Source organism: Bubalus kerabau, chromosome 1 (genome assembly GCF_029407905.1).
Source record: "Bubalus kerabau isolate K-KA32 ecotype Philippines breed swamp buffalo chromosome 1, PCC_UOA_SB_1v2, whole genome shotgun sequence".
NCBI lineage: Eukaryota > Metazoa > Chordata > Mammalia > Artiodactyla > Bovidae > Bubalus > Bubalus kerabau.
The window spans coordinates 238,387,311-238,402,146 of NC_073624.1; the positions used below are offsets into that span (position 1 = coordinate 238,387,311).

Below are 14,836 nucleotides of genomic sequence, written 5' to 3' on the forward strand. Positions count from 1 at the left end.
CCTTTGACACAGCATTGGCAGTCATAGATAAATAGCTGCTTCTAGGCCTTTTTTTGGGGTCACAGAGAGTGGGACACAACCGAGCAACTGAACTGAACTGAACTGAGGCCTCTCTCTCTTTTTTTTAATTGAGATATGGTTGCTTTACAAATGTTGTGTTAGTTTCTGCTGTACAACGAAGCGAATCAGACGTATATTTACATGTATCTTCTCCCTCTTCAACCTCCCTCTCACAACCCCCCATCCCACCCATCTAGGCTTTTCTTATGTAAGACAAACCTAGGTTCCAAGCCCAGCTCCACCACTTGCCAGCACTTGACCTTTTAATATTATCTAAATTCTGAGCTTCTGTTTGCTCATCTGTAAAATGGGAATAATCATAGTATTATACTTGCATTAGCCCTTTATAGGGTTGATGCAAGATTAAAATAGTCAAGTGCTTGGCAGAGTGACACAGAGAAGGGCTTAAAATGTTAGCTTTATTATTATTTGAATTAATGAAGAGAATTATTGGGGCTTTGAAGCTTATAGATCATTGCATGCTAAGCCGCTTTAGTCGTGTCTGACTCTTTGCGACCCTATGGACTGCAGCCTGCAAGGGATTCTCCAGGCAAGAATACTGGAGTGGGTTGCCATGTCCTCCTCCAGGGGAATCTTCTCAACCCAGAGATGAAACCCGCATCTCTTAAATCTCCTACATTGGGCAGGCAGGTTCTTTACCACTAGTGCTACCTGGGAAGATCATGTAGATAAGAAGTCATATAGATCATTACACCCCGAAAAATTCTGCAAAATGAACCTCACATTAATGTAAGAAAGAAGACAGTCTTTTCTGTGGACTAGCAGATGGTTGGTTTGGCTGTAGAACTGAAGACTGCAGTTAGAATTCAGGGCAGAGAGAGAGTGGAGGAAGAAGCATAGGTGTGGAGAGCGCCTGAGATCTCCCACCCCCGTGAGGCCAGGCGCCTGCTGAGGGCAGAGGGGAAGTCACTTCTGAGCTCCCTGCGCCCTCATTGGATGGGGCCTTCACTGTTGCTGGAGCACGTGACAGGGAGGTGAGTTGAGAGCTCAGTGAGGCGTGAAGCAGTACTCAGCAGCTCAACCCCACCTGCCCTCCCGACCAGGCCTTAGGAAGACGCTGGGGCAGCCTGCGTGGGTGCACTGTGCAGCTGTGTCAGCCGGTCACAGCCTGGCCCAGCTCTGCTGTCGCTGGTCCTTTCCCACCCTGGTCTCTCATTTCCTAACGAGCAAGGCGGATTCTCTGACACTGAGACTCCAGCCCTGATGCGGGTCTCAGGCTTCTCTGGGCTTGGGGGTGGGGTGGGGAGGGGCGCTCTCAGGAGCACAGTCTGCCTTCCCAGAGTTTCTTTATTCAGATGTACTAAGGGATTGGAAATGACGACTCACTCCAGCACTCTTGCCTGGAGAATCCCATGGACAGAGGAGCCTGGCGGGCTACAATCCATGGGGGTCACAAAGAGTCAGGACTGAAGTGACTTAGCACACAAAGGATTAGCAGCAGCGGCTTCTTCATCATCTTTTTATAAAACTCACTTTTTCGATTTTTGTTCACCTAGTCTACTGTTGTTTTTGTTTTCTTTGTTTTTTGCTTCATATAGTTCTGCTTTTGTAGTTAGTAATCCCTGCATTCTCATTTCTTTGAGTTGATTTTTATCCATTTTTAGGTTTTTGAGCAGAAAATTCAGTTCATGCAATTCTGCTTTCTTAGTTTCTGTGAAATGCATCGAGACATTTATTCATGTTCTCTGTCTTTTGGTTCTAAATATTTTATAATTTCTATTTGAATTCCTCTGTAGCTATGAATAACCTGAGAGATGCGTTTTTACAAATTTTCACAGGCTTGGGTTTTTTTCTTTGCTATAAGTTGTGTTATCGATTTCTAGTTTTTTGGCACGTAGTCAGTGAATATGGCTTCTAGAAGGTCATATTTGGGGGAACTTGTGAGAACTTGTTGTATGCCCTAAATCATGATCATGTTTTATTAATGTTTTGCATATGCTTTAAAAAATGAGTTTTCTGTTTGCTAAGTGCTGAGTTCTTAAAATAGCAGTTAGCTATAGGTAAGTGCTGTTTAGAACCTCTTCAACTTCAGTGTCTGGCAAAGTTCTCCTCAAAGCCGCTGTACTCTGCCAGGGTTTGAGACACAGAAATGTCCATCTCAGGCTTATTTGCTTGGTGTAGCTCACAAAGAATACCATACTTCTAGGCCAAGGAAGACAATGGCTCTAATGTTTTTGCAAACCAGGTTAAATTCTCTGGAGTCTGAATTCTCTGATTCCCAGCTTAACTTCAAACTCTGGTTTCAATAATCTTTGGCACTCTTGATAATGGATATTTGTGTTATGCAAGAATTGAAGAGTAAAACTGATAAATATCTCCTCGAATAGCAAAAACTGGAGGTTGACTTTGACCCAAGTCTCAGCATCAGGCATGACTTGAGGTCCTTTGCTTCTGGTCTCTGTGGTCGCATGGGCATCATGTAACTTCCCTGAGCCTTGGTCTTCCATCGATTATGTGGATGTGATACGGCCTGCCATGAGAGGATTGTGGTGTGAGGTTCAGTCGAGGCAATAGACATAAAAAAGTACTTTGTAAATGTAAAGAGGGCTTCCCTGGTGGCTCAGACAGTAAAGAATCTGTCTGCAATGTGGGAGACCTGGGTTCGGTCCCTGGGTCAGGAAGATCCCCTGGAGAAAGGAGTGGCCACCCATTCCAGTACTCTTGCCTCTAGAATTCCGTGGAAGTGGAGCTCCATGAGCTTCAGTCCATGGGGTCACAAAGAGCAACTAACACACACACACACACACACACACACACAAACTGTAAGGATATCCTTAGATATCCCACACAGGTTGAATAGCAAGTGGAAGTGGTCTCAGCGCATGTTACTTACCTCCCTGGATGCTCTGGAAGAAGCCTGGACAGGGGTGGCCTGGGAGAAATGTGTGGAGGCCCCTGAAACTCTCCGTTTCCTTCTCTTGCATCCCCTCAGCGTGGACAACAGAAACTGCAGCCATGACCACCCACGTCACCCTGGAAGATGCCCTGTCCAACGTGGACCTGCTGGAAGAGCTGCCCCTCCCTGACCAGCAGCCATGCATCGAGCCCCCGCCTTCCTCCATAATGTACCAGGTAAGTCCTCCCAGAGCACCAGGACCAGGATGAGGGGCTCAGGAATTCTGGGGACCCCCTGAGAGGGTTTGTCTTGCAGGCAGAGGGAAGGGGGCTGCCTGAATCTAGAAGGTGAAAGGTCGTAAACTGATGGAGTCCCTGGTGCAGTGGTGGAGCTGAGTGTAAGAAATAGATTAGCTAGTAAACGTATACCAGCGCTATTTCTCTTCCCAGGGAAAGGCTTGTTGGTCTGTTCTGACCCCAAATACCTTCCTGGCTATTCTTGCTGTGGCACCAACCAAGGTTTTGGCAGCTCTGACCTCATGAATTAAATATCACCATTAAAAAACCCCTAGAGCCTGCCTGGGTAATTACTTTTTCTTCGTGTATGTGAGAAGAGATCTTCAACTCCCCACAGCCCATAATGGCTCGGGGAAGCTGGTCACAGTTGTTTGCTTTTGCCCAAAAGAGGCAAGCTCGTGACAAACTGATCAGGTTGCTCAAAACTGTGATCCCACCGGGCATGGTGGAAAGGGTATTGGTGCAGCCGGAGTCAGCCTTGCAAATAGCCCCTTGTCTGAGTGTGCTGGGCAAGTACACCGTGTTAAGGAAGAGTAAGTTAATTGTAAATTTTTAGCTTTCTTGCTGTATTTGACCTTTTGAAAGTTCTGGGACTGCTAAATGAGACTAAGAATAAATGCATAGTATATTTCTAATTTAATGCAATGGCTTGATTTATTAAGCACATGCCTGAAGGTTCAACTCATCAAGTTGGTTTATTCACATTGTCTAACCCACAGTAAGTTTTTAATTATGTAGATATCTTTTTATTATAAGCAATACAGCAAAATATAACAAATAAAAATTTCCCTGAAACTATGTCTATATATACATGCATATATACATCCACACATCTTTTTACCATTTAGATATATAACTTTTTTTTTTTACCAAAAAAGGATGGTAAAAGCCTCTACGATTTGACTTTTTTAACGTAAAATTTATCATGGGTATTTTTCCTGACAGTACTCCAGTGCTAGCATACTATTTTTAACCAGCACATAGTACCTGTAAGCCCATTGTATGGATATGCTATTATTTATTTAGCCTTTTGCTGTTAATGAACATTTGGATGGTTTCCAGTTTTTTTATTACAAAAAATTACTGCAGTTATTATTCTTGTACAGACGTATCTGCACCCTCTGGCAAATATTTTTGCAACAACGAGATGAAAACAGTGTATACCTTCCCCTTTTTTTAGTATCTTCACCTTTAAAAGCATCTTTAAATTTTTAATGCAATTTTTAAAGGTTACTTTTCATTTACAGCTATTGCAAAATATTGGCTATATTCCCAGTGTTATACAATACAACCTTGAGCCTATCTTACACCCACTAAGTGTGTGCCTCCCACCCCACCATTTTGCTCTTCCCCTTCTAGAAAAAAACCACTAGTTTTTCTTCTATATCTGTGAGTCTGCTTCTCTTTAAAAAAAAAAAAAATCACACATCTCCACATTCAACAGCTGTTTAGGCTTGTATAGTTTAAGTTTTCACTTGTGAGGCTCTCTGGGTGAACCTGATTACCCATGGGAAGCAGATGCAGGCCCTGTCTGTGGCCAGCTTCTGCCCAGTGGAATGCAGGGTGGGATTTCTCAGTGGAAGATGAGAGGGCGGTGTGTAGATAGATTTCCCCAGAGAACGTGGGCATTGGCTGGCAGCAGTTTATGTCCTGGACACACAGCCATCTTGAACCTGTTTTCCAGCCACTAAGTGTTCCTGCCCTTTAATCCCTGCAGGCTAACTTTGACACAAACTTCGAGGACAGGAATGCCTTTGTCACAGGCATCGCGAGGTACATCGAGCAGGCTACAGTGCACTCCAGCATGGTAAGTCTCCGTGGCCCTCAGGCGCAGACATAGCCCCTCCTTGAGGAGGCAGGGGCTCAGCTATTCCAAGAACCCACTGCCTCAGAAGGATCCACCTCCTCAAGCCCTTTTTCCCACCCCACCCATCCCCTCTCCATGCCTGGGGGTACACTGGTCTGTATCCTCCAGCCTTGCAAATCCTGCTCACCTTTGGGGCCCAACTCTATTCACACTGTTCGCTTTCCTGAGCTTCTCTCTAGCTTTGGGGTTAACAGTTGATTAGATCTTGCCTTGTTTTGTACTTTATAGATTACTGGCTGTGTGGAATTTTGGCTCTTGACCAAAGCACAAAGTTTCTCAAAGTTTTGCAGTAACACATTCTTGACTGGAGGAAGCTGGTGGCCTAAATCATTCACAGACAGGGGCCAGTGGTTTGATGGGACTGTGTCTGGCCCACCTGTGTGGGTACCTTCTCCCTTTGGCTTTCATGATTTCACCCTCATGCATCACTGACATTTAAAGAATTCAGGGACTTCCCCAGCAGTCCAGTGGTTAAGACTCTGTGCTCCCAGTGCAGGGGGCACAAGTGCAGTTGCTGGTTGGGGAACTAAGATCTCACATACTGCGCACATCCTGACCTAAGACATAAAATAAAAAGTTTAGTTTCTTTAAAAAAAAACAAAGAACAAAAAAATTCCACAATTTCTCATTCACAGGCTCTGCCTACAGCTCAGTGGACCTTTCTCACTATATCATCGATAGCCTAAGCCCTTGTCTCACCACATCCTGCCCATTCATTCAATAAATATTGTGTCCCTGGTACTTGATCAGACCCTGCTAACTGCTGAAGGGCTGGGGGGCAGGGGGCGTGGTGTGTATGCAAGGACAGATGGGGTCTTAGTTCTCAATGAATCAAGTGGGAAGTAGACAGGCTTAGCATTTTTTGAACATTTTCTGTGCAGGTATTTCAAATGCATTGTCAATTAATCATCACCTCAACCCTGGGAAGAATGTTTTATTACAATACCCGTTTTATGGATGGGGAAAACAAAACTCCAGAAAAGTGAAGTAACTTACTCAGGGTGCTGCCACTGAACAAATGACAGAGCTAAACCCGAATCTGTTTGACTATAAAACATGCTCTAGACAAGTCTTTGCAAACAAAAATGTACAAAGTTGAAGATAAAAGACATGGTGAAAGTTCAGAGTTTTTAAGTGGCCTTGAGAGGGTCAGAGAAAGCTTGTTGCAGGAAGTAGCTTTTGAGTATAGCTTTATGGTACCCCACTCTAGTACCCTTGCCTGGAAAATCCGATGGACGGAGAAGCCTGGTAGGCTATAGTCCATGGGGTCACAAAGAGTTGGACACGACTAAGCGACTTCACTTCACTTCACTTTTTGTATACTTTGCACACATACACACATTGTAACTATATGTATATGTGTATATATATATATATTTACATATATATATAGTACTTTAAACTGTGTAAAATTTTCTCATATGTAATATCATTGGAACCTTATTACAGCCTGTGATTTGCAAAGAGATCGTTATACACATTTTAGGGATGAGAAAACTGAGACCTAGAGAAGTTAATAAGCAGGTTGCTTATCATCACACAACTAGTAAATCACAAGGTTGAGCCTAGAATCCTGGACTTATGATTCCCAGCTCTGACCTCTGCTGACCCACCCAATTAGAATTGTATCTGTCAGAGAGGACATGGGGAGAGCACACCAGCTGGTGGAAGCAGCATCAGGAGAGGCTCAGAGTCAAAAGTTTTCAGAGATTGCCTGGGTTGGAACTGTGAAGTACATGTAGGGAAATTCTTGGTGATATTCATAACAAATTGGGTGCATAGAGAGTGTCTTAGTTTGCTATAGCTGCCATAACAAAATACCACAGACTGGGTGACTTAAATAACAAATTTATCTTCTCCTGTTTCTGGAGATAAGAAATCCAATATCAAGGTGTCATCAGGGTTGGTTTCTTCTGAGGCCTCTCTTTGCCTTCTGGCTGTGTCCTCACGTGATCTTTTGTCTGTGTAGACACATGTAAGGTGTCTCTCCGTGTGTCCAAATTCAGTCAGGTTGGATAATGGCCTCATGTTAACTTAATCATCTCTCTAAAGGCCCTGTCTCCAAATATACTCACATTCTGAGGTCCTGGGTCTAGGACTTCAACATATGAATTTGGGGGTGGGGGGGTGACACAAGTCAGCCCATAACAGAGGGCTTTCATTCATTTAATTAAAAAAAAAAATCAGTAGCAATAGACAGTTTCCATTAATGAGGAAAATGTGAACAGAACTACACTTGAGAAATAAATTTTGCTTGTTAGTTTTGTGCAGAGTGGTAAGGAGGCATGAGAGAGGCAAATAGATCAGTTGAGATAAGGTTATCTACCCTGGAGGCGTCAAGGGCCAGATGAGGGCAGTGGCCTGAGGAGCGTCTAAGGGGTCAGGGATGTAGGAGGCACTGGAGGGCCACTCTGCCTGGCTTCACAGTCTGCTGGGGGCTGGGGCCGAGGGGAGCTGGAACGATGCTGACTGAGGTTTCCTGAAAAAACCAGGTCAGGGGCACCAGTAGTTCAGTCAGAGGAGGGGCCAGTCTGGAGAGGGATTGTATTCCTTTTCTGTTGCTGCTGTAACTGATTATCACAGATTTGGTGACCTAAAATAAAACAGATTCACTTGCTTACAGTGCTTTTGGTCGAAGTTTGACATGGGATCTTAAAGGGTTAAAATCCAGGTGTTGGCAGGGCTGCGTTCACTTCTGAAAGCGCTAGAGGAGAATCTGTGGCCTTGTTTTTCCAGGTTGTAGAGGCAGCCTGCTCTTTGGCTCAGCCCCCTTCCAGCCAGCAGTCACACCACTTCAGTCTCTGCTTCCATCCTCACATCTCCTGCCCTGACGCTCACCTCCCTTAGGACCCTTGCCATCACACTGGGTCCACCCAATAACCCAGGATAACCTCCCCATCTCAAGGTTGCTAGCTTCATTCCATCCTTTTGCCATGTAAGGTATTGTTTCCATAGGTCCTATAGTTTAGGTTGCAGACATCTTTCTGGGGGCCACTATTCTACTGATGCAGGGATAGTGTTGATAAGGTTTTAGGCGAAGTCCAAAATAGGGTGCACCGCTGATGTTCATGGATAATACCCAAACCTCACTTCCTCAAGTTTCATGCTTGTACCCTGCTCAGACTTTGTCTAGAGTAGCTTATCAGCAGCAAGAGGCTTCATTCGATGTTCATCTTCTTGTATTACTCCTGCCCACACTGGAGCAAGGTGAATCTCTCAAAGGGCAGGATAGCCAGAGAAAAGAAGAAGAGGAGGAGAAAGTGTGTAAACCATGTAATTGACCAGCTACAAGGAACAATCAAGGGTTCTTTGCTGGGAGTAGGATGGGGGCCTAGTGTCCAAAGTTAAGTGCTGAGAGGTACAGTCTGCCAGAATCTGAAACTTGAACTGAATTCACATTGGGTTAAATTATGGACCTACAGGATCTTACAAATGTAAAGAACCTGAGAGATCCTTAGTCCTGCAGCTGTAAACCTGGCTGCACATTGAAATCACTTAGAAAGCATTAAAAAAAAAAAAAAAAAAAACACTCATGCCTGGACCCCTCCCCCAGAGATAAAGATTTCATTCCACTGGAGTCCATCATGGGCATCAGGAGTTTTCAGAGTTACCCAGGTGACTAATGGGTAGCCAGGTTGAGAACTAGTGATTTAGGCCAGAGAGCTCCAACTTCTGGGTTCTAATGCCTGGAGATCTGAGGTGGAACTGATGTAATAATAATAGAAATAAAGAAAGAAAGAATAGAAATAAAATGCACAATGAATGTAATGCACTTGAATCCTCCTGAAACCACCTTCACCCCCCACCTTGGTCCATGGAAAAGTTGTCTTCCCTGAAACCAGTTTCTGGTGCCAAAAAGGTTGGGGACTGCAGATTTAGGCCAATTCTCTGCCTCCAAATGATGAAACCATGACATTTTCCAGGTAAAAGGTGGGTCCAAGCAGAGCCAAGAGCAGAACTCAAATTCCCTGAGGCTCTATCCACCACACCATCCTGACCTCTATATTCCAGGCATGATTATACAACAAACCTAACTGATGGTCAGCTGAGCTGTTCACAGGGCAGAGTCCACAGCATTCTTGTTCACTGGCCTGTTCCTAGCATGGAGCTCTGAAGGGGAATGTGTGAGTGCTCAGTGAAATGTTCAGTGGGTGAATGAGTGGGATACTAACACCTGTCAGTGGGCAGCTTGATGCTAATAATTAGACACATGTTCCCTACACGTTACTGTCACTTCCCTTTTCTGACACATGTTCTGAAGCAAAGGCAGCAGAAGACCCACAGACTTGATCTTGGTTCTCTCTGGTCTCAAGGACAACATGTTACTGATTTAAAGAGTTCTCTAAATTAAGAATTGAAAGTGTGACTCGTCAGTGACATTTGCCATTGAAAACAAAACTATAAAAAGGAATAAGCTCCAAATTGAATCTGATCTTGTGCTAGGAAGATATTATGAAATAGATATGATGTGTGGGATAAAAAATAAATGAGAAAAGACTCATTTTTGTATCAGTATGAACATTTACAAAAGAGATGGCCTAGTAATACTATTTTTTTAGTATATTTTTTGAGATGTCCTTCATATAACATAAGACTCACCATTTAAAGTGTATAGTTCACTATTTTTATGGTAGATTCACAATGTTATACAATCATTGCCCCTGTCTAATTTCTATCACCACAAAGAGAAACCCCAAACCCTGTAGCAGTCCTTCCCAATTCCGCTCTCCCACAACCACTAATCTGGTTTCTGTTTCTGTGGATTTGGTTATTCTGAACAGTTCATCTAAATGGATCGCATAATAGTGGCCTTTTGTGTCTGCCTTCTTTCACTTAGCATAGTGTTTTCAAAGTTCGTCCATGTTGTAGCATGGATCAGTACTTCATTCCTTTTTACAGATGCATACTATTCCTCTGCATGGCTACATCACATTTTATTTATCCATTCATCCATCGATGGACACAGTTGGGTTGTTTCTGTTTTTTGACTGTTAGAATAATGTTGCTGTGAGCAAGTGTGGAGTTTCAGTGTGGACATATGCTTTCATTTCTCTTGGGTATATACCTCAGAGTGAAATTGCTGGATCATATGGTAACTCTGTGATTTAACTTTTTGAGGAACTGCCAGATTATCTTTTCCCTAGTAATACCCCAAACTCTCTTTACAGATTGCCTAGTGTGTATGTATGTTTGTGGGCTTCCCTGGTGGCTCAGTAGCAAAGAATCCGCCTGCAATGCAGGAGAGGTGGGTTTGATCCCTGGGTCGGGAAGATCCCTTGGGGAAGGAATTGGCAACCCACCCCAGTATTCTTGCCTAGGAAATCCCATGGACAGAGAAGCCTGGCGGGCTATAGTCCATGGGGTCCCAAAGAGTCGGACACGACTAAACCACAACCGTGTGTTTGTATTCTACTCAATTCTCACAAAATTCTCTGAGGTTGTTGTCATCATCATTATACAGATGACTAAATGGAGAATTTTAGGTTAAGTGACTTCCTGAAGGCCAAAGGGCTAAGAAGTGGTAAAGCTGGGACTTCAGCCCTGATATTTGGACCCTGAGTTTAGGGCTCTTTCCATTGAAGCAGTTACTAGGTGAAGCAGTTACTAGGTGAGGTGAGTAATCAGATTCATTTTTCATGCTGTTGTTAATTTTACCATCTGCTCTGTATTATTTTTAAAAATCTTAATCTTGATCTTAACCATCTTCCTGCGTATGAAATAGCAACACGGGCTGTTATTAAAATGCAAACATTATAGCACTGTGTGATACGAAAAGGGAAAGCTCCCATTTATCCAGCCCCACAGAGAGCTTGCTCCTCACAGTCTTGGTATATATTCCACCAAGATATTTTTCAATACACAGTAGTATTGTGGTTAATCTTGAAATCATGTCCAACTCTTTGCAACCTCATGGACTGTAGCCCACCAGGTTCCTCTGTCCATGGGATTTCCCAGTCAAGACTACTGGAGTGGGTTGCCATTTCTTTCTCCAGGGGATCTTCCCAAGCCAGGGATTGAACTCACATTGGCAGGCGTATTCTTTACCACTGGGCTACCAGGGAAGTCCACACAATAATACATTATACTTTCATAATTTTTACTCTTTTTTTTTTTTTTTAACCTACCTGCTGTACATACTGTTTGGCTGCTTGCTTGTTTTCTTGCCGTCTGGGACAACTTTTGCGGTTGGAACTAGTGGGTCTGCTCCACCTTTCTGAGGTAGCTATCTGTCTTTGAAAAGTGTATCCAGCTGATAGAGCCCTGGGGTGACTGATGAGGATAATTTAGGCCAGTGTTTCTCAAACTTATTGTGCACAGGGGAATGTGAGATCCCTGGGGATTTTATTGAAATGCAGATTCAGATCCCAAAGGCCCAGGGAGGAGCCTGAGACTCTGCATTTCTAATAAGCAACACCCACCAGGCAATGCTGATGCTGCTGGTCCAGAGACCACACTGTGAGTCCAAGGATGTGGAGGCAAGGGCAGCTGTTGAGAAGTCTCGTGGCCCTGGAGTGGTTTCTCCCTGTTGAGTGTGTTTTGCTTTTCAGAATGAAATGCTGGAGGAAGGGCACGAGTATGCAGTCATGCTGTACACCTGGCGCAGCTGCTCCCGGGCCATCCCCCAGGTGAGTCCTGCACCACAAGGGACGGCTCCTCCCTCCACCCACCCCCATCCAGGTAACTGACCTTCTCCAGGCGACAGGGAGTGAAGCGGAGCCTCCTACCCAAGGGGGCTCACTGAACATGTGCAGAGAGCATCCCATAAAACTGACGCCAACTTTAAACAAGTTCTCATTATCCTTTCATTTTGAAAGCAGTATATGCTAACTGTACAATACCCAAACCACTGCAGAAAGGTGTAAAGTAGAAAGCAAGACAGCCTCACCCCCTCCCTCCACCACCCAAATCGCCACCTCCCACCAAAGCGTAATCACTATGGACCCTTTGCTGCATGTTCATCTGACTCTCTTTCCTCCAACAACATGAATATTTCTGATTATTATTTTGTAAATGATTGTCATTTACCAAAGCATGTTGTTTCTTGTTTATATGGTTCCGCCACTTGCTTTTTTACACTTCATTCTTTATAGCTGACTTTTTTCATGTTAACACATACAGATAGTATTTTTATCATTATCATATTATATTCATGGGTCCCACCATCACCAAAGCAACAAACCCCAAGTGTGTAAACAGAAACCATTCCTCTCCCTTGCTCCCAGTCCTAACCCCCAGAGGGAACTGCTTACTAGCAGCTTGGTTCACACCCTTTCAGAGTCTCTGTACCTGTATTATTTATGGGCACATACGCATTGTTTTGTGTTTTATTCAATAAAAACAGGATTAAATTACCCTTACTTTCCTGCAGCTATTTCCACCCAGATTTATGGTAGCAGTCTTTCCATGTCAGGTCAGAGATCTGTCCCATCACCCTTAACAGTTACATTAATGATACTGCATCGTATTAATACTTTATCCATTTAATCATTGACCAGTGGATGTTTAGCTCGTTCTGCCATTTCCACAATTTCTTAACAACAGTGTGAAGAATGTCCTTGTGTTTATTACCCTTTGCTGACTCTTCAGTGTCGATGACCTGTTAGCAGCCTTGTGTGCACATGCTGTGAACACACCTGCCACATGATTCTGATGTGCCGAAAACCCCTGGGCAGAGAAAATGGGCTCCTCACTGGGCCTGGGTGTGCAGAAGGGCTTTGCCCCGAGTGCACTCAGAGCCATGGACAGAACATTCTTCCCTGCTTAGAATCTGGCAGAGGTCCCCCCTGGGGTAGCACTGAGGGAAAGATGGAAGGAGGGAGACCCTGTAGATGAACGTAGACGTGTGTACAGCACATGGTGGGGGCCTAGAACAGACTGTGGGGGAGGAGGGCTCTGTTCCGGGACCAGCTGGTTTCCTTCCTGCAGCTGATGTCTAGGGAGCAGTCCTGCCTAGAAGCACTCACTCTTCATCAGGGCTGCCCCAGCCTCCTCTCACTGTGTAGCCACCATATCACTTCTCATCCTAAATGAAGTGCATTCGAGAGTGAAAACGGGCCCTATTAATAAGACAGCAGGTGTGAACCAGGACTGCCTGGGCAAACCAGGGTGTGCAAAACCCCCTGTCTCCCTGCAGGTGAAATGCAATGAGCAGCCCAACCGAGTAGAGATTTATGAGAAGACGGTAGAAGTGCTGGAGCCCGAGGTCACCAAGCTCATGAAGTTCATGTACTTTCAGGTGAGGGGTCGGGCCAGGTCTGGGCCAGGACAACTGAGAAGGCCCCCACCTTCTAGACACAAGGGTCTGGATTTCTGTGCCGTGTTCTTCATTCGTTCGGCAAAACACTGTCCAGTGCCCCTGACCCACCCCAGGATGAGCAAGACAGACAAGCACCCTCCCTCCATACAGTTCGCATAAGTGGGCAAAGGAGAGTATTTTGGCCGGGAGGAGAGACTGACCATAAACAATACCCAACAGAACATGTGCTGTGAATAAAGTGCAATTAGCAAACCTCTGGCTTGGAGGGTGTTTGCGACATGGATGAACTTTAAGGCCAGCCTCAAGGGAGGTAGCGTTTGAACTGAGATCTGTATGACGTCAAAGAGGCGGGCAGGTGATGAACCAGGGGCAGATGATCCAGGCAGAAGAAACTGCAGAGGCAAAGGCCCTGCAAGCTCAAGAAGCAGGACGGGTTTAAGAAATGGAGCAAAGCCAAGGAGGCTGCATAGTGAGCTGAGCGAGTGAAAAAAATTGAGGTTGGAGAGGTGAACAGGGACTCACTCATATAGGCATTATAGCTGTGAAAAGAACACGCATTTTCTTTAAGCATTACAGGAAGCTGTTGGAGGTTTCCAGTGACATGATCTGATCAGACCGTTGAAACAACATTCTTGCTGCCATGTGGCTAGTGGATGGGAGGTGAGGGGCAGGTGTCAAGGGCGAGGGAGTGGAGGTGAGGGGAGAAGAGTAACAGCAGGGAGACCAGCTGGGAGACCAAGAAGAGCAAGTGTTTAAAGGAGGAAAAGAGAAAAGATGGCCAAAGATTCCTGTGAGTGACAGGTAAGAGGGCAAGCTGGTTATCGTGGTTTTGTTGGAAGCCATTCAGGAATGCAGGCTGAGCAGTTTAAGCCCACCCTGTGCCTGGGTGGGGGTCCTGCCATGCACCCTGTGCCCTCCATGTGTTCTGCATGTGTTTATGAGCCTCATAAGTAGACTTGCAAGCACTGGCCCAGGCTCAGCCCTGCGCCCAGCTCTGTGCTGGCCTCCTGGAAGTGGTGGGGAAGATGCAGATAGAGCCTTGAAGGCAGAGCAAGCCAGGGTTCTGCCACCTTCTGGCTGGGACCTTAAGTCATTTCAGACCTCTGACACCTTCAATATTCTCACCCTCTGGAAGGAATGCCCATTTCACAGGTTTTCTCTAAGGATACATAAAGTCCATTAGTAAAGAGCCCTATTTGTAGAGCCCTTGCTACAGAGCAGGTTTACTAACTCACAGATGCTGTTATTAGCATCATGGACCTGCCTTCAATGGGCCTAAAAGCTCTTTGGGAAGACAGTTCCAAGAGAGCAAAACTACCCCAAAATGAAGTAAGTACTAAACTGAGGGCCTCCTGACAAGATGTATTTAGAGAAGGGAGGCTATGGAGTAATCGAAAACTCCTCTGTCCAGTACAGTCGCCAGTAGCCATGTATGGCCGTCTACTTGAATTCAAATTAAATAAAATGTAAAATGCATATCCTCCTCAGCACTTGCATTT

The 14,836-nt window shown here is 44.9% G+C and overlaps 1 protein-coding gene across 1 annotated transcript in view; it reads left to right on the forward strand.

Moving 5' to 3' along the window:
• The first annotated feature begins 3,013 nt into the window (after window positions 1–3,013).
• Window positions 3,014–14,836, forward strand: part of CYFIP2 (cytoplasmic FMR1 interacting protein 2) — a 113,443-nt gene continuing 101,620 nt past the window's right edge. Inside the window, exons 1-4 of the mRNA XM_055560626.1 lie at window positions 3,014–3,153; window positions 4,931–5,020; window positions 11,629–11,706; window positions 13,215–13,316. Of these exons, the coding sequence (XP_055416601.1) occupies window positions 3,037–3,153; window positions 4,931–5,020; window positions 11,629–11,706; window positions 13,215–13,316 (387 nt within the window). The 5' untranslated portion in view covers window positions 3,014–3,036. The remainder of the gene's footprint in view (window positions 3,154–4,930; window positions 5,021–11,628; window positions 11,707–13,214; window positions 13,317–14,836) is intronic.